The sequence below is a fragment of the Siphateles boraxobius genome, unplaced genomic scaffold, assembly GCF_051911475.1.
Source record: "Siphateles boraxobius isolate OS27281-9 unplaced genomic scaffold, OSU_SipBor_1 9, whole genome shotgun sequence".
Taxonomy (NCBI): domain Eukaryota; kingdom Metazoa; phylum Chordata; class Actinopteri; order Cypriniformes; family Leuciscidae; genus Siphateles; species Siphateles boraxobius.
Window position 1 is genome coordinate 1,456,017 of NW_027509219.1, and position 24,743 is coordinate 1,480,759.

General features: G+C 43.4%; 1 protein-coding gene across 1 annotated transcript in view; it reads left to right on the top strand.

Annotated features, from left to right (window-relative positions):
- rhobtb2a (Rho related BTB domain containing 2a) overlaps positions 1-21,551 on the top strand; it is a 43,850-nt gene extending 22,299 nt beyond the window's left edge. The window contains exons 8-10 of the mRNA XM_077223680.1: positions 9,625-9,713; positions 11,422-11,527; positions 16,314-21,551. Coding sequence (XP_077079795.1) covers positions 9,625-9,713; positions 11,422-11,527; positions 16,314-16,522 — 404 coding nt within the window. The 3' untranslated portion in view covers positions 16,523-21,551. The remainder of the gene's footprint in view (positions 1-9,624; positions 9,714-11,421; positions 11,528-16,313) is intronic.
- The last annotated feature ends 3,192 nt before the right edge of the window (positions 21,552-24,743 follow it).

Sequence of the window (24,743 nt, forward strand, 5' to 3'; positions counted from 1 at the left end):
ACGCCCAAGAAGCGGCAACACTCCTTGTGGAGTGAGCTCGTAGTCCTGGGGGACAGGGTTCACCTTTGGACTCATACGCCAAGATGATGGCATCCACTATCCAGTGGGCCAACCTCTGCTTGGAGACAGCCTTTCCCTTCCGCTGATCTCCGTAACAGATGAAGAGCTGCTCTGAGGTCCTAAAGCTTTGCGTTCTGTACACGTATAAGCGCAGAGCGCGAACGGGGCAGAGAAAAGCCAGGGCTGGGTCTTCCTCCTCCGGGGGCAGCGCTTTCAGGTTCACCACCTGATCCCGAAAGGGGGTGGTAGGAACCTTGGGCACATATCCGGAGATTCCAGGCACGACTCGCTGACCGAAAATGCGTGCAGGTCCCCTACCCTCTTGATGGACGCCAAAGCAAGCAGGAGGACTGTCTTTTGGGACAGAATTTTTAACTCTGCTACCTGCAAAGGCTCGAAGGGCGGTCTCTGCAGTGCGGTTAGCACCAGAGTTAAGTCCCAAGAGGGTATAGAGGGGGGGCGAGGCGGATTCAATCTCCTCGCTCCCCTCAGGAACCTGACGATCAGATCGTGCTTCCCCAGGGATTTCCCGTCTACTGCATCGTGATGTGCGGCAATAGCGGCAACATACACTTTGAGGGTGGAGGGGGACAGCCGACGCTCCAAAGCCTTTTGCAGGAAAGAAAGCACGGAAATGATCGAACACCTTCGGGGGTCTTCTCTGTGAGAAGCACACCACTCAACGAACAGGTTCCACTTCAGGGAGTAAGCAAGCCTCGTAGAGGGAGCTCTCGCTGAAGTGATGGTATCTACGACTGCCTGTGGTAGATTACCTAGAACCTCCGCGTCCCGTCCAGGGACCACACATGGAGTCTCCAACAGTCTGGACGCGGGTGCCATATGGTGCCTCGTCCCTGAGAGAGCAGGTCCTCTCTCAGAGGAATGGGCCAGGGAGGAGCTGTCGAGAGGAGAAAAAGTTCGGGGAACCAGGTTCGGTTTGGCCAATAAGGGGCAACTAGCAAAACCTGCTCCTCTTCCTCCCTGATTTTGCACAGTAGTTGTGCCATCAGGCTCACTGGGGGAAACGCATACTTGCGGAGGCCCCGGGGCCAGCTGTGAGCCAGTGCATCCGTGCCGAGGGTCCCCTCGGTGCGAGAATAAAACAACTGGCAATGGGACGAGTCCGGAGAGGCAAACAGATCTATCTGTGCTGCCCCGAAGTGGTCCCAAATCAGCTGGACCGCCTGGGGATGGAGTCGCCATTCCCCGGAGGCCACAATCTGTCGTGAGAGCTCGTCGGCGGCACGATTGAGCAGGCCAGGGATGTGAACGGCACGAAGCGACCTCAGATGCTTCTGACTCCATAGGAGGAGGTGGCGGGCGAGTTGTGACATGCGACAGGAACGTAGACCACCTTGGCGGTTGATGTACGCAACGGTCGCTGTGCTGTCCGTAAGGACCAGTACATGCTTGCCGAGCAATGCGTCTTGAGGCGTCTCAAAGCAAGGAGCACTGCTAACAATTCGAGGCAGTTGATGTGCCAATGCAGGTGGGACCCCGTCCAGGTGCCAGCTACTGCATGCCCGTTGTACGTGGCCCCCCAGCCGGTGTTGGAGGCGTCTGTGGAAACCACAGCATGCCTGGACACTTGTTCTAGGGACACACCGGCCCAGAGAAACGAAAGGTCCGACCACGGGCTGAGGGTTTGGAGGCAGGCCGGGGTGATTTTCAGATGGAGCATGCCTCTCTGCCACGCCCACCACGGGACTCGGTCGCGAAGCCAGTGCTGGAGTGGTCTCATATGAAGCAGGCCGAGCGGCGTAACTGCGGCTGCGGCTGCCATATGCCCCAGGAGCCTCTGAAATATTTTCAGATAAACCACTGTACTGCTCTTGATGAGATTCAGGCAGTTCGGCACCGACCGGGCGCGATTCTCTGTGAGGCGCGCCGTGTGTTGGACCGAGTCCAGCTCCAAACCGAGAAAAGAGATCCTCTGCACGGGGGCGAGTTTGCTCTACTCCCAGTTGACCTGAAGACCCAACTGGCTGATGTGCTGGAGCAGCAAATCCCTGTGTTCGCATAACTGCTCCCGAGACTGCGCTAGTATGAGCCAGTCGTCGAGATAGTTGAGAATGCGAATGCCACGCTCTCTCATGGGAGCGAGGGCTGCCTCCGCGAGCTTCATAAAGACACGGGGTGACAGGGCCAGCCCGAAGGGTAGGACTTTGTACTGATACGCCTGACCCTCGAACGCGAAACGCAGGAATGGCCTGTGTCGAGGCAGGATGGAGACATGAAAGTACGCGTCCTTCAGGTCTATCGCTGCAAACCAATCTTGGGGACGGACACATTGGAAGATGTGTTTCTGCGTTAGCATTCTGAACGGGAGCTTGTGGAGGGCCCGGTTCAGGACTCGCAGGTCCAAGATTGATCGTAACCCACCACCTTTCTTGGGTACAATGAAGTACGGGCTGTAAAAGCCGGTCTTGATCTCGGCTACAGACACCGGCTCTATCGCGTCCTTCGCCAGCAGGACAGCGATCTCCACGCGCATGACAGGAGCAGATTTGCTCGACACCGAAGTGTGGCGAATGCCACTGTACCTGGGCGGACTCCGGCGGAACTGAATCGTGTAGCCGAGCCTGATGGTACGGAGGAGCCAGCTGGACGGGTTGGAGAGCACCTTCCAGGCCTCGACGAACCGGACCAGGGGGACCAGAGGCACGACAGGCACACCCGGGGTGGGGCAGCGAGGTGGAGGACAGGGACCCGGCTTGGAAGGCCCGTGGGCGGCCCGAAGCGGGGTCTGAGTGAGCCGTGCTGCACTTACCTGACTCCAGGGGGCAACAGAGGATGGGTGAGAAGGCGGATGACCGGGTCCTCGAACGCATCGTGTTGCCGGCTGGCGAACAAGAGGGGGCTGGGGGGAGCAAGGCTGTTCCACAGGGTCGCAAACTGCCAGCCTCGCCCTCTTGGGACCCAGGGACGGAGAAATTCGCTTTTTCGACAATTTGGGTACCACTGGACTCCGGAGAGCCAATGGTGGAACGGTGACCATCTGAAGAGCTAGTCCCCCCATCCCTGGGTGGCCTGTCTCAGGAATGCTTCTGACACTCGCCCCCTGGCTGGGCAGTGACTGAGACAGACCCGGGCGGCCTGCCTGCTGCTGGTTCTACGCTGGGGCCTGGGTGAAGGCTTTTGCGGAGACCCCACGGAACCGGAGGCAGCGGCAGGGGGACGCTCTCGGCGACGAACGGGCGGAGGGACTATCACCGGCGGCAGGGTGGAGGCAACAGCGGGCCGCCGGGATAGGGTGTGTCGGGGAGCCTCCGTCCGAACCTGGGTGGCAGAGAACTGTTGGGCGCAGCTCTCCGCCACGTCGCCGAACAACCCAACCTGGGAAATTGGGGAGTCCAGGAACCGAACCTTGTCCGCATCCGCCATCTCAACCAGGCTGAGCCAACGATGGCGTTCCTGGACCACCAAGGTGGACATCGCTAGACAGACCGCACATGCCGCGACACTCGTTGCCCGGAGGGCGAGGTCAACGGCAGTGCAGAGCTCACTCATGAGCGCCCGGTCTAAACTACCCTCGTGCATGTCCCTGAGTGTCTTGGCCTGGTAGACCTGCAACAACGCCAAGGCATGCAAAGAGGAAGCGGCTTGCCCGCAAGCTTGTAAGCTCTGACCGCCAATCCTGACGCGAACTCACAGGCCCGCGAGGGGAAACAAGGATCCCCCATCCAGGATGCAGCGGCCGTTGGACATAAGTGAGTCGCAACAGACCGCTCCACTGGAGGGATAGCCTCATAACCCTTCACCGCTCCTCCGACAAGGGTAGTGAGGGAGGAAGAACTACTTAAGTCGTTTTCAGCAGTAAAAGGTGCCGTCCACGACCAAGTAAGCTCTTCATGCACTTCGGGGAAGAAGGGCACTGGGGCGGAGGGCTGAGAACCAGCACGGCCCGCCCCGAGATACCAATCATCCAACCGAGACTGAACAGGACACGGTGGAGGGTTCCACTCGAGCCCGACAGCCTCGGCGGCCCGTTTCAGCATAGCTGACAATTCTGGATCCGGCTCGGGCAACATTGAACTCCCAGAGGGAGACAACGCAGCCGAGTCGTCATCTCCAGAAGTCAGCTCACCCTCCGATGCTGCAATCGACGTCCTGTCCTCCAGGGGAGCCCCGAGTGAAACCGCTGGCCGACCCATTACAGATGGACCAGCGGACAACACCGGAGGCTCCAATGGCAGCAGTGGAAGGGAGGGGTGAGGAGCCCACAGGGAATGGTTACCGGGCGGGACATCCAACACTACCCTCCGGTCACCCATCCCACACAGCACCCGTGCAGGGTGGGGCGTGGTAATGGGGACTCGCTCTCCGCGAACAAAGGCGAGTCTCGCCCTCAACAATGCGACAGTCATGTTCCCACAGTGAAAACATGAGCTGTCCACAAAAGCTGCCTCAGCGTGCTGTAAGCCCAAACACGTGATACAACAATTGTGACCATCAGAGAGAGACAGGGAACGACCGCACCCAGAAACGCACGGGCGGAATGACATCTTGAAAAAGACGCAAACGCACCCGTGTTGCTCTTTTAGGAAGTGAAAAACTCTCACCAGTGCCGTAGCACACAGGGGAATGACCGCGGCAACACCAACACAGGAATGGTGCACCCTGTGTTAGTGAAGCACTCACTTTCTTGCCCTCAACCGACCGTCAGACAAACAAACACAAACAGAAACTTGGTTGCTGTGAGAACAGCAGTTGAGAGCTTGAAGCTCACGATCACCACTGCACTCGCGCTGCAAACACAGACACCAGGAGAGACTTCCCAAAGAAGCGCCGACACACTCGCTCGTTGTACAACAACAATTTTCAGATCCAGACATGAAGCTCGCCTCCTCAGCGAAAAGCAAATGGTGCGTGCATCCACTTCCGTATTTATACCCGCGCTGCGGGGCGGAGTGTGAGATGCAGATCTCGCACGCCAATGTGTATTGGCTTGTTCAATAATACTCGAAGACAATAGGCTCCCTGGCGTGATCCCATTTCATTCGACGTCGACTACGTCCGACGTTATCGACTGAAAGGGAACTCTCATTAGACTATTAGTAGACTGTCTGCTTAATACCTGCTAACACTTTATTTTGGTGCTCCTCAACAGACTTTCTACTGACTATCAATAACTTTGCAACTACAAGTCAACTTATTTCACTAACAGGCTACTAAAAGTCTGCTACAGTCTACCAATAGGCTACTTCTGTCAGGACCACTATCGTCAAATATGATTGACAATTAGCATACAGTTAGGATTGGCGGTATGGTTCTGTTCTGGGCAAGAACCTCCTGTGTGTCCATGCAGCCTAGCATGGATAAGAGCAGGGAGAGCAGCAATAACCCAGCAAACACATTTACGTTGTGGCAACGTCTGTGACACGTTGCAATTCTGCAGTGGCAACTTCGCTGTTTACGTACTCGCAACATTGTAACAACGTAAAATTGTAAGACGCCACAGGGCTGTAGCAACGTTGTTGCGCAACATTCAGCAACTGCGAGATGACGTTCTGACATTTTTTTTATGCTAGATATGGATATCCCCCATTTAGCATGCTATGTTTTGAGGTTCATTTTTAGTCAGATGTTAGATAATTAAATACTTTTTAAATATTGTTTATCCTTATTATTATTTAATGGGCCTAACAGTAAATTAATTATAATCAACACCTGCAAGTCAACACTTTTACCCCTTTTCCACCAAAGCGTTTTGAGAGCCGGTTCGGAGCCGGTGCCTGCGCGCGAACCAGTTCTTTGTGTTTCGACAGCCAAAGAACCGGTTCTCGGCCAGGAAAACTGGTTCCAAAGCGGCACCAACTCTTTGCTGGACTAGAACCAGAGAACCGTTCTTTTACCACGTCATGCTTACGTCGGGGGCTGGGGGCGGGTTTAGATGTGTCCTAAACATCTTTTCTGACCGCAAAGCCAGGAGAAACATTTGCAGAAACATGATGTAGTCCGCCATTGTAATTGTTATGCTTGAAGTTGGCGCAAGCGTTTCAAGCTTTTTTTTTTATTTTTTTTATTGAAAACATTATGTAAGCAAAGAAGAAAACAGTCACAAAATAGAACAAATAAACGGAGAGAAAAAAAAGACAAGACAGGTGTACATAACTAATCAGAAAAGATTACATATCAAAGGAAAAGATTAAAAGACTTACATATTTCAATTGTTTTAAAGCCTTCTTGGTTCACGAGTTAGAGATAATCCCAAAGTAATGTTGTACTTGCAAGCGTTTCTAGCTGAGAAGTAAAGCGACGTACACAGTGACGTAACGACGTCGTTCGCTGGGCGCTCTAGAAGTGAAAAAAAAAAAAAAAAAAAAAAAAAAAAAAATTGAAGTGGAAAAACAAACAGGTTCTGAGGAGGTTCGCAAGTTGAACCAACTCCGAACCAACTTTGAACCAGCACCAGTTCCGAACCCGTTCTTTTTTGGTGGAAAAGGGGTATTTGAAGAGTAAAAATGACAGAAGGTTACGTTAATTCAACTTTATTAAAACTGCATATGGACATTGCACTTCCAAAAGTCATACATTTGTGAAAAAAATAAAATAAAAAATAAACGAATGTACACATTTATTTTAGGTATAATAAATAAAACATAAAAAGCAAAGGCAGATCAGAACATTTCTTGAACAAAACTGGGTTCTGTACATGGCAGACAGGGGAGCATAGTCGATAAAGGTCGTAACCGGAATCAGTCCAAAAAACATTAACAAATCCAGACGAGTAAAGAAACGAACGACACTATATAGCAGACAAATCAAAGGAAAAACTAAACAGGTGTGCGAGCGGTTACAAAAATGTTTTTTTTCTGTGCGTTCGCTGTCTGTTCAAGAAGTGCTGAAATGTCAATTACTCATCATTAAAGTAACTTTGACTTCAATATGGCTTATAAGATCAATATTTGTCATAACTGACCAGAAGATGTTCAAGAATTTTCCTAACGGTAAGGATTAAAGTATGTCTGAATACTAAAATAAATATAGCTAACGTTAGCATATACTAGTAATTTACACAAGATCGCAAACTCCATGAATTATCAGCCAACGTTATTCTGTCCCTTCAGTTAGACAGAACAAATAAATGTCACATTAGACAAGGAAGTTGTAGGTTGTGTTTGAATAATTAAGTATTTAGCTGAGGAAAATGAAACGCAATTCTCTCGTATTCTTGCTCGATGAAGAATGAGACGACACAATGAGGCCAACGATCGTTTGAATTTTAAAAGGCTGATTCACGCTTCAGGGCAGTGACGAGTAGGCCTACATAATGTCGTCCAGTGGTTGTCCAGACAGGCAATGGCCCTGAACAGTGGTTCAATGTCAACATTGTGACAACGCTGTAACAACCTACACCACACAACGTAGTTATAGCAACCTTTTGGCATGTTGTTAAAACGTTGTAAGAAGGTTGTGTTTGCTGTGTAGGCCGTGTGTCCACCAAAGCGTTTTTTCACGCACCTGGCGTAAAATTCTAATTGTTTTCAATGGGAGCGGCGGGTTTTTTAAACGCCATGAGCGTAACGAGGCGCTGAGCGTGTATTTAACGCTCAAGCACTGAGCGTTCAGCGTTTTTTACTGGTCGCCGAGAGTTGAAAAATGTTCAACTTTGGGGAAAACTCGGCGCTCATCACTGTCACTTTTTACACAGCCGTCCAATCACAGTGGAGGAGGGGCGGGACAAATAAAACACTGACCAACTGTCGCAAAATTCTTTCTGTACTACGATGTCAACCAGCAGAGCTAACCGAACAAAATGGATGAAAAATACATTTTTAATATGAAACAAATTATCTACAAAATCAGTTACAAGTAAACTGTGCTGCGGATAATCTGTATCATAGCAACGAATCGTCTCAACTGAAAAAACGCTGCGCTGCCAAAACGCTCTCAAGCGCCCACAGCTGGGCGTTTTCAGCAGAGCGCCTGGCATTTTCAGCTGGCTAAAAACGCTTTGGTGGACACACGGCCTAAGGGTAAACAGAACAGAACCAACATGAATGTATTGCAGATATCATTTATTAATTTTAATGTACAACATAATTAGAGAATTTTAGTATGATTCAGGGGTAATCAGAATGCCAAATACTGACTGACGAGAGGAGGAGCTGGGGATGGGGGAGGGTAATTAGCTCCTGAGAAATGCGATAGCTGCTGATAATACTTAAGGAGCTTATATATGTATACAGTGATAGGTGTCGTATCCCTGTAAGTAGAGATGGATCAGCTGATGCGAGCTTGACAAACATGACCTGCCAGAACTGACACTACGCGTAATTTTATTGGAATTTAGTTAAAATGTAGTTGCAAAGTTACTTATAAGCCGCGTTTCCACCACATTAACTTTCCGCAGGAACTAGGAACTTTGGGCTGGTACTCTGTGGTAGGGCTGTTTCGACCGCAGGATCTAAATGAAGTTCCAGATAAAAATGTCCCCCTCAGAAAGTCCCTGCATGCGAGGTAGTACTTTTTCAAAGTTCAGGAACTTTCAGGGGTGGTACTTGGGCGCTGAACATGCTAATTGGTTTTGTTCATGCTGCATTTTGATTGGTTGACTCCACGCAGCATTTCATTTCAACCACCATTTTTAAAAATCTGTTGCGGTGTGTGCAGTCCTACGTCACCAGTCTAATTTTCCTAATCTTCACGGTAATTTAAACCACAGTGTTAACTCAAGAAAGCAACAGGTCTTCGGGAAAACGTTTCTGGGTCAAATTGTTCCAGGTAATTTCGGTGGCTATAATTAGCATAAAAAGTAAGTGGACCATCGAAAGAAAGTGTAACCATATTAATTAACAACATGTACAGCACTTACTAATGGGTTAAGGTTAGAATTAGGGATTGGTTTAAGATTAGTTTCATGTAATTATAATTCCTAATTTACTGTTATAAACTACAGTAAGTACATGTAACGTGTAACAAGGATGCTGTTACCAATATTATACAACTTTTGATTTTAATAATGTGATAGTAAATGCTGAAATTAACATGAACTGAGAATGCTTTAAAGGTGACATATTATGCCCCCTTTCACAAGATGTAATATAAATCTATTGCGTCTCCAGAATGTGTCTGTGTAATTTCAGCTCAAAATACCCCCCAGTTGATTTATTATAGCTTGTCAAATTTGCCCCTTTTTGGGTGTGAGCAAAAACACGCCGTTTTTATGTGTGTGCCTTTAAATGCAAACAAGCTGCTGCTCCCCGCCCCCGTTCAGAACAGGGCCGATCCTTTACACGAACTGGATTGTCACTTTTTTTTACGTTTTCTGGGTTTGTACAGTAGATGCACCGGGGACCCGAGTATAGCACTTAAACACGGAAAACAATCTGATTTTCATGATATGTCCCCTTTAATGTTCTAGGGTTATTTTTTTTTTCATTTTTAGTTAATTTTAACTACTGTAATTAACTAATGTTAGCAAATGTAACATTAAATATTGTTGGTAGGGTCAACAAATGGTAGGGTGTCATTTATTAACTGAGGAAATAAAAAAATACAAACCAAAAAATAATTTTGACATATTCTGTTGTTTTTATGAGTGTTGTGTGTCTGTCACAGAGCTGTACACAGTGACGGTACTGACAGAAGCTGCTATGATGGGAGCTGATATAGATGGAGATGTCCTGCTCTACCTGGACATGGCCCAAGTAAGTCTACATCTGCAGCATTTAGTGTATTTGAAATATATTGAAGAATTAATCTGGATATTTTAACTTAGCATTAAACCTATATTCTAAGAAACTGAACACTGCTACATGATTACACTAACACTGAGAGCACGAAACTCTACGGATTGCTATGATTCTGTGCAACTTCCATGTTAGGCTAAATAGTTAACTAGCTTGCTTAGCATAAGCTAACTGGAAACACACATGCACACACAGAAAACACATTTGTAATTTAACCATCTGATGCCGGACGTCATGTTTTGAGTTTTGTTTTTTGATCTGTTTCATCTGTTCTGTTCATGTTTGAGTTTCTTTGTTAATCTTCTAGTCTGTTAATTAGTTCAGTACTGTACTTCTCCGTTCTCTCAATGTTTGTTTCTATGGTTACATATTGATTAAGTTCCTTAGTACAGGTGTGTCTTGTTAGTTTCACCCTTTGTCTGCTGTTTACATAAGCCCTCAGTTTGAGGAAGTCTCTGTTCCGGTGTTCGTCATGTTATGTTGTTGTGTAGTGCTTTCTCATACGTATCACTGTATTTTGGTTGGCGAATTAAAATATATTTTCTTTGGATCTTGACTCCTGCTTCCTGCAAGTTGTCAGAACTCCAAAGCGTGACACTGGGCAACATTTTCAGGCCAGCAGCCACAGGCAGGAAGTGGGAGCAGAGCTTATAGTCTTAATAGACTTGTGCCACCTATACGCATAATGTATGTTTATGCATAATGAGAGTTGGTTGACATATATTTGCAAAGTCACTTATATTCAACAAAATGTTTAAAAGGGACCATCAAAATAAAATGTTACAGAATAAATGTCTAACTCTATTGTAAAGTGTTTCCTATTTTACTATATGATATTATTTCCTTAATCCTTACTTTCCTTCCTTTGGTTACAAATAGTGGTTCAAGATATAAATATACCGTATTTAATCATATGAAATTCAAATCAAACATTTAATATAAAGCCTTAAACAAGTGAAACATGCATTTCTCTAAATGAAAACCAAGACATTTAAATAATTATTGCTAAAATATTTTTTTATTTAAAACTAAACAAAACTTATAAACGGCTTATAATTGAAAAAACAAAAACAAACACAAACTTTATAGAACAAATAATAAACTTGGTTGACTTTTAAGAACATTTTATCATGGCATTCCTGCAGAAATACCTCCATGTTATCCCTAAAAACGAAAAGAATAGGATTCACATGAATAATAGTAATACAAAGTAATCAAACTGACCACATAAAAAATATTTAATAAAATAAAGTATGACAAAAAAAAAAGTCTAGCTTCGATAATAAAATGTGAAAGATGTGCACAGTATTATTTTAGATTTTTTAGCAGCTAAACACTTAATATATAAATTAGGTTCAAATCATGACAGAAATATTATAGACAACTCACCGTATTCCCCATCATGCTTGTGATGTTTGATGCGGGCCTGCAGCTGGATAGAGTATATCCCGACTTACTGGCTTTATTGCATGGCTTTTTACCAAATAAATAAATAAACATGAAATATTGCTTATAATTAGAATCAAATATTCCAGAGAGATTGTATAAAAATGTGATATTTGATCAATTTTAATTGACATATAAAGAATCTTGGAGTGGCTAGGAACCATTTCAAAATCTATAATTTTCTCTCTAGTGTTTTCATCTTTGTGATTGTTCCCATTAGTTCCACTGTTCTCATCAAATGACTGATTGGTGCCTCCACCACATCTGCACCAACTACAACAGAGTCTGTCGCAAATTCCCTCGTGACATGAAGGCCAAATCTACAGGTAATTCAACTGCCTTCAAATCATTATAATTGCCACATCTTTAAATATTAGGCTACATTTATTTTAACTTCAAAATGAACATTGAGACATGACATTAAATAAGTAATGGAATAATGGATTTTTGTAAATAATGTTTGCTGTTTATTTTAAGGTATAATCTTGGAACATATTCTTAATATTGTACAAAATTAATGAATACATTAATTTATATTGTATACACTAAGAGGTCAGTTAAAAATTGTTTTGGAAAGAAATTCATTATTTTATTAAAAATAAATATTTAATTTTTTTACATTGTTAAATTGTTAGATTTCTGTCTATATTGTGTATGCTGTTCTTTTGAGCTTTCCATTCATCAGAGAATCCTGAAAAAAACGTATCACAGTTTCCAAAAAATATTAAAACGCACAACTATCTGTCAGTCACGTCGACGTGGCGTTGATGACTTAGTCTATGTTCTTTTTTTTTCTTTTGTCATTTGTGATTCAGATCAGTTCATCTTTATTCATTTCCCAAGGGCAATTTGATTGCAGCATACAAGCATAAGACAATCACCATACAAACACAAAAATATCTTCAGACAAAAGATTACCTAACATTTAAAAACTTAACAGCTGAGGGGATAAATTAATGTCTAAACCTTTTTGTTTTACCAATAGGAGGTCTAAAACGAATATCAGAGGGGAGGAGGTGAAACTCATGGTGTAGGTTTAATTCCATAAACATTAAACATAAAAATAGGGAAGTAAAATAATTGGGAATAAGCACATGAGAATGGCCCAGTTTTATCAATGGCAGGTGTTGGGAAAATCACAGAGTGTATTGTTGGTTGAGTCCCACCACTCATACAACAATATACTCTGTGCTTTTCCCAACACCTGCCTTTTATACAACTGGGCCATACTCATGTGCTTATTCCCAATTATTTTACTGCCCTATTTTTATTTTTCATGATTATGGAATTAAACCAGCACAGCAATAAAAAAAAGAAGATAAAAACGACTCAATATAGGATCTGTAAAACATACACTTCAATGTTTTATCCACATTAAAATACCTTAGTTTCCTCAAGCTTCAATACTTGGAGAAAAAGACAACTTATCTAAAATGTTGCCCAAATACTGCTCAACACTCTCAACACCCATACCATTGATAGTTGTTTGTTTATACTGAATAGATTAGTTAGATAGATAGATCCTCGAGCCAAAGTCAATAATCATCTCTTAAGTTTTAAGAACATGTATTTGCCCTTTATTTAACCAGGTAAAACTTTCTGTGATTAAAAATCTCTTTTACAGAAGTCACCTGGCCAAGATGAGCAGCACAACATTATCACAATTTTTTTTAAAAAATCCAAATAACATTCAAACCTATCATCAAAACAATTTTATTTTATTTTTTTACAAAATGTTTCTTCCTTTAACAGCTCACTAAGCAAAGATCTAAAAATGGTCATTGACAGGGTCTACAATTTCAGGTCATTTTGTAAAAAGTTCCAATCACTGGGTTAGTCATACTGAAAAGCTTGTTTTCCAAATTCAGTTCGGGCAAGTGGAACTGAGTGGGTATACGTTTAGTGTTAAAAAAGATTCCTGAAACCAGGTAACAAAATCATCAACCACAGGACCATGCATTGAGCCCCCCTAACTCAATAAATTCTTAATTACAGAGTCATCTGCAAATTTTATAATATGTCTATTTCCAAAATTACTCTTACAGTCATTCGTATACAAGATAAATAATAAAGGAGATATGACACATCCTTGAGGTGACCTGGTAGATGACACCAACCATTCTAAAGAAGACTGTCATTTAAGACTTTGTGTTTTCAGCACAAGGAAATCTAAAATCCATCCCACAATACTAAAAACCAAACAAAATTCATATTTTTTTAAATACCTGACGTTATCAAGACTGTTGTGAAAGGTAGTCAGTGAAGGACAATGCCTTTTTGTGAGAATCCACTACTAAATATTTGTTCTTCAGAGCCAGGCGAAGTGTATATCTATTCCTCATTCCATTCAACTTGTTTGAGAAGGACTGGTGGTGTTACGGTACCAGTCTCTTTCCACGCCTCATACAGATAAGTGCAGAGAGAGCTTCCACTGGGTGTTTCAGAGATCTAAAAGAGCAAGCTTCCTCTAAAAGAGCAAGCACAGATGGAGAGCATCTTTTTAAAGATGTCTTTCCACCAGTGTTTCTCTAGGTGCGGTCGATATCTCTTGTCCTTGGACGGCAACAATCTTTTTCTCACATGTTTGGGTCGCACCCACACTAAGACAGCGTTCGTGGTTCATGTCTTCACTACGAGAACATAAGCATGGCAATGCTGCGATCACAACACTCTTTTCTAGTAAAAGGAGTAACCCCAGCTGCTCCTCGTCTCGGTCCTTCTGCAATGCACAAGGCTGTGCCGAGTAGTGCTCAGGGTTATCTGAGGGCAACAACTGGAGCATACCGCCACCTGGCAGAATCGTCCTATAGTCCCATCCAGGGCTGGTAAGTTTAAATTGTCTCTAACAGAGAAGGTTTACAGTACCACTGGCCAGGCTGCTTCAGCCATGCATTCAATAGCCATCAGGCCAAGGCACTTAAAGATCTCTACGAGGGTAGTCCTGAGCTGAGATTGATGCAGGAACTGCGTTTCGCAGGCGTTCTTTGCTTCTACAAGTGACAAAGGTCACACGACAGGCTCTCGGCCAGACTGTGTCCACTATGGTGGTCCAGAAATGCCATCTCTGGCTGGACCTTGCTGAGGTTCGGGATGCTGACAAAATTCGCTTTCTCAACACCACCACCCCATCAACAGGGTGGCCCCTTCGGCGACACTGTCAGGGACTTTGCCTAGCAGTTCTCTGCTGTAAAGAAGCAGACGGAGACCATTAAACACATCTTGCCTCGGCCCGATTCCTCTGCCACCTTCAGGACGCCGCTGCCCTGTACCCCATGTGCTCTTTGCTGAGGGTATCCGCCTGCGGCTGCCACACCTGCTCCCCTGCAGAATGAGCCTACAGCCCTGCCACAGCGTCGAGCTGCCTCCAGGAAGGCGACGCAGCCTATCAGGCGAGCACCAAGAAACTGAAGAAGGATTTGAAGCATCCCCGAGATGGGTGACCCAGAGATGAGGGGAGCTGCTCTTTCCCAGGAGGTAGTGAACTCCTTCCCTCTGTGCTGGGCCGGGTGGAGAATACTTTGTTTTGTTTTCTTTTTGTTCCACAGGTTGTCCAAGTGGCAGCGGTACACACATTTTCAAAGAAAAAGCAGTTTCCTCATTCTCAGCCCTTGTGCACACTCTAAAATAAATGTTGTATCTTCCTGGGCTCTACCAAACGGCGGCTCTCTAACTGACATCTGTAGAGCAGCAAGCTGGGCTACACCCAATACCTCCACAAGATTTTACAATATCTGGGTTGAGACAGTTTGGTCCTGTGTGCTATTGGGGATGATCAGGTAAGTTATAAATAATAGCGCCTTTCCCCTCCCTGAGGGGATAACATGCCCTTCTTTGTCCACATAAGTTGTACTCGTGATGCATGCCCCTTCAGGTCAGCCTGCATACTGGAGCTAAGTGTTCCTTATGTCCTGTAGTAATTCCCTGATGGTAATTCCATATGAGGTATCCTCCATGATACGGTTTCCCTGACGGTAAACCTGTGTCTTCCCCAAGGCAGAGCTCTGTCTATGCTGCCAGTCACTGTGCTAGTAGAAGTTCCTCCCTCTTCAGGTAGGACCTACCGCAGAGACTTCTTTCCATGTGTGCTACTTCCCAGTGGGTAAGTCCATGTGATGTATTCTCCACATGTTAACATCTCTTCGGGCCTGATGGGGTCTATGTAGTGTTCATTTTCGTCATGGAAAAGGAAAACTGCCCCAGAGTTACGATGTTGCAAGTGGACTTCTTACGGCACGACATATACACCCCCAAACATTGTAACAGGGTTAAACTGCTGTGCCGTTTTCCCCAGGGGACTCCTAGTGTCAGTCATCTGCACCACGTTACAGTGACTCACAGATCGGTTACAACAGTAACCTCCATTCCCTGATGGAGGGAACAAGATGTGGTGTTCCTTCTGCCACAATGCTGAACTGCCCACCGAAATGGCCAGGACACTGTCTTGGCTCCTCAGCACAAACCTGAATGAGTAGATGCACGTCGGCTCCTTTTATACCCGTATGGCCGGGGGAGTGGCGCAAATTCCCCTTGCCAATTTTCATTACACTGTTCCCAAATTATCAGAGGTGATTGTGGCTCCCAAGTATGACCCCTAGTGTCATTCATCAACACTGCGTCTCATTCTCTCCACATTTACAACAGAAACCGAAAAGTTTTTAACATGATAGTAATCAGAAATGTTTATTAAACAGCAAATCAGAATATTAGAATGATTTCTGTAGGATCATGTGACACTGAAGACTTGAGTGATGATGCTGAAAATTCAGCTTTGCCATCACAGGAATAAATTACATTTTAAAGTATATTAACATAGAAAACAGTTATTTTAAATTGTAATAATATTTCACTATATTACTGTTTTTTTACTGTCAAATAAATGCAGCCTTGGTAAGAATAAGAGATTTTTTTTTTAAAAACATTGAAAAAATCTAACCAAAAAATATTGAATGGTAGTTTATAGTTTACATTTATCTTGTTTTACGGAGGTCTGGCTATTTTTTTCTAAAAAGCAAAGCATTTTTTTTTTTTTTGCAGAGTGTAAGGCATCCCTTATCTCAGTATTATCATTTGTTCTGCATTAAGCAAGTGTGGCGGTCTCATTCTGTTTTGCAGAAAACCAGGAGCACTTTGAGAAACATCGCTGGCCTCCCGTGTGGTATCTAAAGGAAGAAGATCACTATCAGCGGGCTCGTAAGGAGCGTGAGAGAGAAGATTTCTTGTACCAGAAGCGTCAGTGTAAACGCAGGTGGCTCTTTTGGCATCTTCCGTCTTCAACTTCTTCTAGATCTCCGTCTTCTGCTGGTTCCTCTGCAGTCATCTGATTGGCTCTCAGGGTGCACAATCCACCTAACAGCCCTAAATGTGGGATATAAACACACAACTAGGAATGATAGCCTTTTTCAACTCTACAAGATTACCTGTTTTCTGTTGAGCAAAATGCCCAAGCCCTGCTTTTAGCTGCTGAAGAATAAGCAAAAATGAAATAGGATGGAGAACATACGGAAGTCAAAGCAACACCAGCCTTTGACTAAAAGTATCTCTACTTGTTGGATTTTCATCAAATCAGCTTTGATCTCCTCTTGTGGCATCATATCATGTGGTGGTAGAATGCTGCTCAATTACCTGTGTAAAGACAGTCTACTCTTAGCATCGGTTTCCCAAACATAACCATCAAAAGCTAAATATCTTCATCTGCATAGAAAAATACATGGCAGGACTGCACATATTCATAACTTGAAATGTTAATAAGTGCTTTTCAGCTCCAAATGAGAAGAACACACAGGAACATATTAGAGCAACCAGCAAACATGAAAAACATGAATTTCTTAGTGTTTTGGCAATCTACATTCAAACCACTTCAACAGACCGACGTTCTCAAGATTCAAATGGTGTCCACTGTTTAACATCTAAAGGTATTATTAATGTGACATTTAAAGATTGATGGTTTGTGGAGGGCCGCGTGGGACTTAAGTCCACAGACATTATCTATGGCACAATGTCAATTACCACTGAAAATAATCGTGGATACTTTAAGGGATTTACCAATGCCTTAAAGCAATAAACATTAAAATGCTCAGTGTATAAAGAATGCATAGCCACAGGACTTAAAAGGATAGTTTACCCCAAAAAAAATTTCATCATTTACTCTTCCTGTGAGTTGTTCCAAACCTTTCTTTCTTCTGCTGAACACAAAAGATATTTTGAATAATTTTGGTAACCAAACAGTTAATGGGCCCCATTGACTTCAGTAGTATTTTGTTTCCATACTATGGTAGTCAATGGGTACCGTTCAACTGTTTGGTTACCAACATTCTTCAAAATATCTTCTTTGGGTTCAGAAGAAGAAAATCATACAGGTTTGTAACAACTTGAGGACGAGTAAATGATGACAGAATTTTCATTTTTAAGTGAACTATCCCTTTAAGGTAGCGATGAAACGGAAGTAGAGACAGATATTTTCTTTCCGTATTGTGATATACATCCGAGTGAAATTATTATGCAGAGCGAGGACTTGGTTCCATCCATTGTTAGTTGATTGGATGGAGGCAGATCTGGATGCGAACTTATGAATGCCGCTATAAGAAAGCAGCGGGTTTAAGTGCACTAAAATTTTGAAAGAAATTAATACTTTTATTCAGCAAGAATGCATTAAATTGATCAAAAGTGACAGTAAAATACATTTTTAATATCACAAAAGATTTCTATTTCAAATAAATGCTGTTCATTTTAACTTTTTATTCATAAAAAAGTATGGTATCCACAAAATATTAAGCAGCACAACTGTTTTCATCATTGATAAGTCATTTTTCTTAAGCAACAAATCAGCATTTTAGAATGTTTTCTGAAGGATCATGTGACACTAAAAGTAATGATGCTGAAAATTCAGCTTTGATCACAAGCATAAATTACATTTCAAAATATATTAATATGAAAACAGTTATTTTAAATTGAAACAATATTGCACAATTTCCATTGTATTTTTTGATCAAATAAGTGCAGCCTTGATGAGCATAAGAGATTTCTTTCAAAAACTTAAAAAAAACCAACAGATGGTTGTGTATTTTCTGTGGTTATAAACATTATACCTGTTGATTAGGCTTAACATGCTTTGAACCCATTTTACCACTTTATGTGCTTTTACTCCGGCTCTTCAAGAATGTTCAGGCTGAATGTTACTGGTGCACAACAGACAGATGCTTTAAGACTATTTGTTTTTCCTGCACACTATGATGTATATTCGTCTCTGTTTCCTCTTAATAATTGTAACCTCACTTGTTATAAGCTGACAAAAGTGCAAATCGAAAAATGATTCAAATGATTTTGGACTTACACAAAATCAGCATTTACTGACGTAATGTCATGTATTTGTGCTATCACAAGATGAAGTTCAGGTTTACATCAAGATTGCCTCATGAAAGCTGCATTTTTGTCTCGATAACAATATTCTGGAAAACAGCAACAACCTGTAATATTATATATAACCAGACACTTCAAAACAGGACCCCAGGTGAACAGTCACGCTGGGCTTCTCTACAGGGAATCTAGAGAGTGCCTCAACACTAATATTCAAAGTGTGGGCACTAGCTGCTGTCTTTACCAAAGTAAGCTCACATTTGCTTCATAAGGTGGATGATATCAATCCACACACAGAAACACAGTTTTAAATGTTTCCAAATAGCTTTTGGATGAGTTTAACGGGCAGGCCCGTGACCATCCCATGATGCATCACAGCATGTTACGTTTAAGTAGTTGCAGAGTGTTTCCTACATCTGCTATATTTCAGCATCCCATTCTAGGGGACACTTTAGGGTCTTTAAAATATAAATGTAATTAGTAGTGACTTAGGAAAAAAGGTATTTATACAACTATTCTAATACTATAATATTCTAAGGAAAAAATGACAGAAAAGTTCCAATTGAATAATGCAATGCAAGGCAGTTTTACAGTTTACATTTACATAACTATGGTGCATTACCTCCTGATAGGAGAGGAAATTCACAAGCATGGTTCATATATACTTAAACCCTTTGCAATTTGAATTTTTCTGATCTAGCACATGCCATAGTTATAGAAGCGAAAAGCACCTTAAATACAGAATGACTTATAATAAGGAAATACAGTATTTTTTAATAGCACTAGATTGACTTCTACAGTGAAAAAAGGGATAATTAATCACCCTACGAAGAGTAAAAGGCAATCTGCTATGCACTTTCTGCAGTTAGAGAATGTTTTTCTGCTTTAATAAGAGCTGACCTGCACGTGCAAGGCTGTTGTAGCTCGCATCAAGGGAATGTTGAGGAATATTGTTTTAATTTAGACACCCAAAAATATTTATATGCTATGCTTTGAATGTAGATCCAGAATGATAATGATTGAGTTCCTTCCATTATAATACACATGATGAACTGTTAATTCCTCTGGCGGGGGCAAGCAGGGACTTTACAGCATCTTACTAAGTATTGGTTATAGCACTCAGGAACATTTGCTGACTCTTGTCACTAACATACTTAGATAAAGTGTGAAGAGGTTTGATCTGAAAGTGATTCAAGGAATTTGAAAGTTATTTTGGAAATGGATGAATTTAAGTATGGATAATTTATACATGCATCCGTCTGAAGTCTACCAATCATCCTATAAAAGACAAGTGAGTGTGGTGTACATTGCTACAATTCACAGACAATCACAACAGCCTGTTGTAAGCATATGATACTGAGTTTATTTTATTTGAGTTATAACTATCAAGCCTATACAGTTATGTAACACTATTATATAAATCAAAGTGAGAGTGATGATTTGCATGTACTGAGATATGACAGGTATCGTTGCTACAGTATAAGCTACATTTTCATCTTCCCAGAATTTATTGCTAAGAGGTTGCTCTTTCAGGCATTATGGAGTTATGACCATAGTTTTGATGGTCTAGGCCAGGGGTATGATTCTCACTTTGGGTGCGAGAGGTCGCGGGTCCATATCCTGGACGAGCCCCCATTGTTACGTCTTCCCCTTCAGTCTAGGCTAGGGGTAAATAGGGAATGATGAACAATAAATGTGTTGAGAAACCTTGAGGATCTTCAACTCTCCAGCCCTAGACGCATTTAAATATCAACTCAAATATCTCAGATGTTTCTTCCAGAGTTCCTTAGCAGAAATGATATCAGATGAAAATACAGAAGAAAAATCAGAGAAGCCAGAGCCTTAAGCAAAAGCCTGTATTTAATCTTTCTGTCTAAGTCTAAGAGAATCAATTGAGATATTAAAGGAGATCCTTCTTGTGATTTTTCTTACTTATGGGTTTTTCACCGTCCCAGATTCATTCAATTCAGATTGTAGAAACTCTCTGCGAGCAACATAAGGTTGTAAGAACATCAGGAAAAAAGTAAGAAACTCTAAACATTATGTTCTGTTGCTGCAGAGCAGATACCCCATGCCTTAATGTAAAGTAGAAAAGGAGAGACGTATTTGAAATGTAATGCTATCCTTTATGTATTATATGTGTTGCACACCAAATAGGTGCATAATGTGTAAAATATGTCATGTTGTTTGTTTGGTAAAGATGGTTTATTCGTCTACTTTACTAATCCATTATTACCTTGTGATTTCTCTGTATTGTCTTTGTGCTATGTGATCGTGTTATCATACATGTGAACGTGTTATCAAACTACTTCCATTTACAGATGAAGATTAATGAATACAACGATACAATGTGTGTGCTAAAATGAAAAATGATAGGTTTGGTTGACATTTTTTAAAACTTAACTACCTTGTCATGCTCTGTGCAAAATAGGCTAATGTTTTAGTCCACTATATGAACAGTAAAAAAAAGAAAAAAATATTATTATTTTTTTCTTGGGGACAACTGTGCACTATGCAGCAGTACTGTGTACTGTATAGTGCCCTCTAAAGTAAGCATGCACTTCCAATCAGTGTTTGCCACTGATGCATGTATTTTTTATTTTAATTTCGGATAAGATACATAATCATGGGTTAAAGCAGAAAAATAGTCTTGATTTAAGATGAAATCATTAAAAATAATTGCTTTAAATCCTATTTTAATAAGCTCTAGTGCCACCATTGCAAAGAAGCACAAACCAGAGTGTCGGCAGCACCAGATGTTGTTTTTGCTGCACAGTTACAACAATGTAGGGCCAGTGCAGCAAAGAAGCCACGGAAGCCTTGAAATCAAATGATTGAACGAGAAACTTGAATGTTATCAGTATTTGTATGGGAAACAGGCAACATTTCCATGAGTTGATATTGCGGAAGGGGGGAGTTTGTATTTTCAGGAAACCTGCAGCATGTGTTAATGAAATGTGTAAATAGTGTTTAATAAACACAAACTAGCAGTTTGCATTTTGTATTTATTTATTTGTTTCACTACATGGTAAATTAGTCTGGAAATTCTTCCACTAAACCTATAAGGTCCATAAAATGAAAGTTAATTTATATAATGAAATACAGCCTACAATAAATAAATTAATAATTAATTAGTTTATGCCAACATGCTCCCTCATATTCCACGTTTCATTCAGGCACAGATGCTCAATCATGATGCTCATTATGAATCTGACATTTTCGAAAGATTTGCTTGACTCGGTTACTAACGTAACCTCGGTTCCCTGAGAGAAGGTCTCTTGTATTGCGTAAGTAGCTTACGCTATGGGAAAAACTCCCTTTCTCGAGAATATTGAAGCCAAATATTTAAAACGCAGTGCATCTGCACATCAGACACAAAGCTGAGCGTCTAGAGCGGTCATTGGCCGCCAGAATGGGTGTGGCTTATAGCTATATTAGAACCCATTTCTGCCATACAATCAGGTTTAAATTTACTGAAGCGATCCCCCGATCTAAGCACAGTAGCACGGCGGGTTACGCAATACTCGTTCCCTTCTCTCAGGGAACCGAGGTTACGTTAGTAACTGAGACGTTCCCTCTTGAGAGGTCTCTCGTATTGCATAAGTAGCTTACGTTATGGGAACCCCTTCCGGAATGCCGTGCGTGCTTAAAACTTCGCTCCACACTATAGCCCAGGGCAGAAGTCCCGAGGCCCATATGGGAGTAAAGTTATGAGTCCAAATAGAGGTCTAACCCGTGTTAAGCCTTCTATAGGGAACCAAGGAATGAGCCTACAGAGGGCCAGTCCTTATATAATATGTATGAACTAGGACCAAATATATGCATTGGCCTTATAGTTATGTGCTTAGCATTTATTATATTGAAATAACTGTTGCTTGCAAAGCGGGAACTTCCACTATTCCACTTGACCAAGCCCTTGACGAGGCCATGCCTCTCGTGGAATGAGCTCTAACACCCAAGGGGCAATGCAGGTCCTTAGAGTCATAAGCCAGCGCGATAGCGCCCACTATCCAGCTCGATAATCTCTGCTTTGTGACAGAGAGCCCCCTGGTGCGGCCGCCAAAGCATACAAAGAGCTGTTCTGACTGTCTGAACGAGGCAGAATGCTCCAGATAAACTCTGAGAGCCCTGACAGGGCAGAGTAGATTCACGTCTCTTTCGTCCTCTGGCGAGGGAAGAGCTGCTAGCAAAATAACCTGTGTTCTGAACGGAGTAGAGAGCACTTTAGCAACATAACTATGGCTTGGCTTAAGGACGACTCTGGAGTCAATAGGCCCAAACTCAAGGCAGAAAGCACTTACAATCGCAAATCGCCCACTCGCTTGACTGAAGCTAGGGCCAGTAAGAGAGCGGTTTTGAGCGAAAGAGGCTTCATGTCCTCAGACCGAAGCAGCTTGAATGGGGCACCCTTCATGGCTTCCAGGACCATGGAGAGATAGGCACAGAGGCGGGTCGAGGAGGGTTTAACCTTCTGGCCCCTTTAAGGAAGCGCACAACGAGGTCGTTTCTTCCTAGTGATTGCCCGGCCACAAGAGCGTGAGATGCTGCTATGGCCACCACATACACTTTGAGCATGGAGGGGGAACGACTCGCGTCCAAGAGCTCTTGCAAGAAGGCGAGTACACTTGATACTCCGCACGGGTAGGGGTCCAGACTCTGTGCTGCGCACCAGCCGGAAAATACTACCCACTTTTGAGTGTAGAGATGCCTAGTTGAAGGCGCTCTCACTTCAGAGGTTGTTTTTTACACCCTTTCTGGGAGACACCTGGATACCCGTTGAGGGGCCATACGTGAATGGCCCACAAGTCAGGACGGGGATGCCAGGTTTTCTCGTTCGCCTGCGTGAGGAGATCTCTCCTCAGTGGTATTGGCCATGGGGCTGTTTCCAGCAGCTGCGCAAGCTCGGAGAACCATAACCATAAGCGTCCCTGCTGTTTGTGAAAAATGTTCGGCAACGAGCATTGTCTTCAGAGGCAAAGAGGCCGACCTCTGCCTCGCCGAAGATGCTCCATATCACCTTAACCATCTGTGGGTGAAGAGACCATTCCCCTGGGGGAACTTTGTCTCTGGATAGCATATCCGCACCCTGGTTCAGAATGCCTGGCATGTGCACTGCCCTCAGCGAGCGCAGGTTGTGCTGAGCCCATAGAATGAGACTCTTGGCCATGGTGTTCAGGTTGTTCGACCTGAGACCACCCTGGCGATTTATGTAGGACACTACTGCCATGTTGTCCGTCCGGACCAGGACGTGGTGGCCTTTTAGATATGGGAGAAAAGCTTTCAGTGATAGAACGACCGCTCTCGTCTCTAGACAGTTTATATGTAGGCGCCTCTCCGGACTTACCCATAGGCCGGAGATGGGCCTACCCTCGTATAGGGCCCCCCAACCTAGGCTGGAGGCATCTGCCGAGATAATTTTTCTCTTTGAAACACACCCATACTCACGCCAGACTGATACCAGTCAGCTGCTTTCCAGGGGGCCAGGGCTTTGATACAGCCGTGACTCGCTCTGGTTTGTAAGTGGCCAGATCGCCACGCGTGAGTTGGTACACAGTGTTTTAGCTGCTAGGCGTGACGTAAGGCACACTCTCATTTGTATAATGTCTATCACTGTTACCAGGAAATAAATAATCTGGCTAGGAGACAGTGTGTTTCTGGAAGCATTGATCCTGAGACCTAGGGATTTTAGATGGCTGAGGAGCCAGAATCTGTGAGTTATGAATTGGGCATCTATAACCAGCCAATCGTCGAGGTAGTTTAACCCTCGCACTCCCCACTGTCTCAGGGGGTTGAGTGCTGCTTCAATGCACTTCGTAAATGTGCGAGGTGCTAGAGATAGGCCGGACAGTAGTACTGTGTACTCGTAAGCCTGCCCCTCGAAGGCGAATCTTAGGAATGGCTTGTGATGGGGCGTTATCTGGATGTAAAAATAAGCATCCTTCAGATCCACTGAGAAAAAACAATCCCCTGGGCGAAATGCGTGAGGTTTTGTTTGGTTGTCAGCGTCCTGAACGGGCGCTTTGTTCAGGTGTCTGAGGTCTAGGATGGGCCTGAGACAGCCATCCTTTTTTGGAACGAGGAAGTAGCGACTGTAAAAGCCCGACTCACTTTGTGATAAAGGGACTGGCTCCACAGCCCCCTTTTCTAACAGTTTCAACACTTCGGTGCGCCATGTCGCTTCTCACTGTC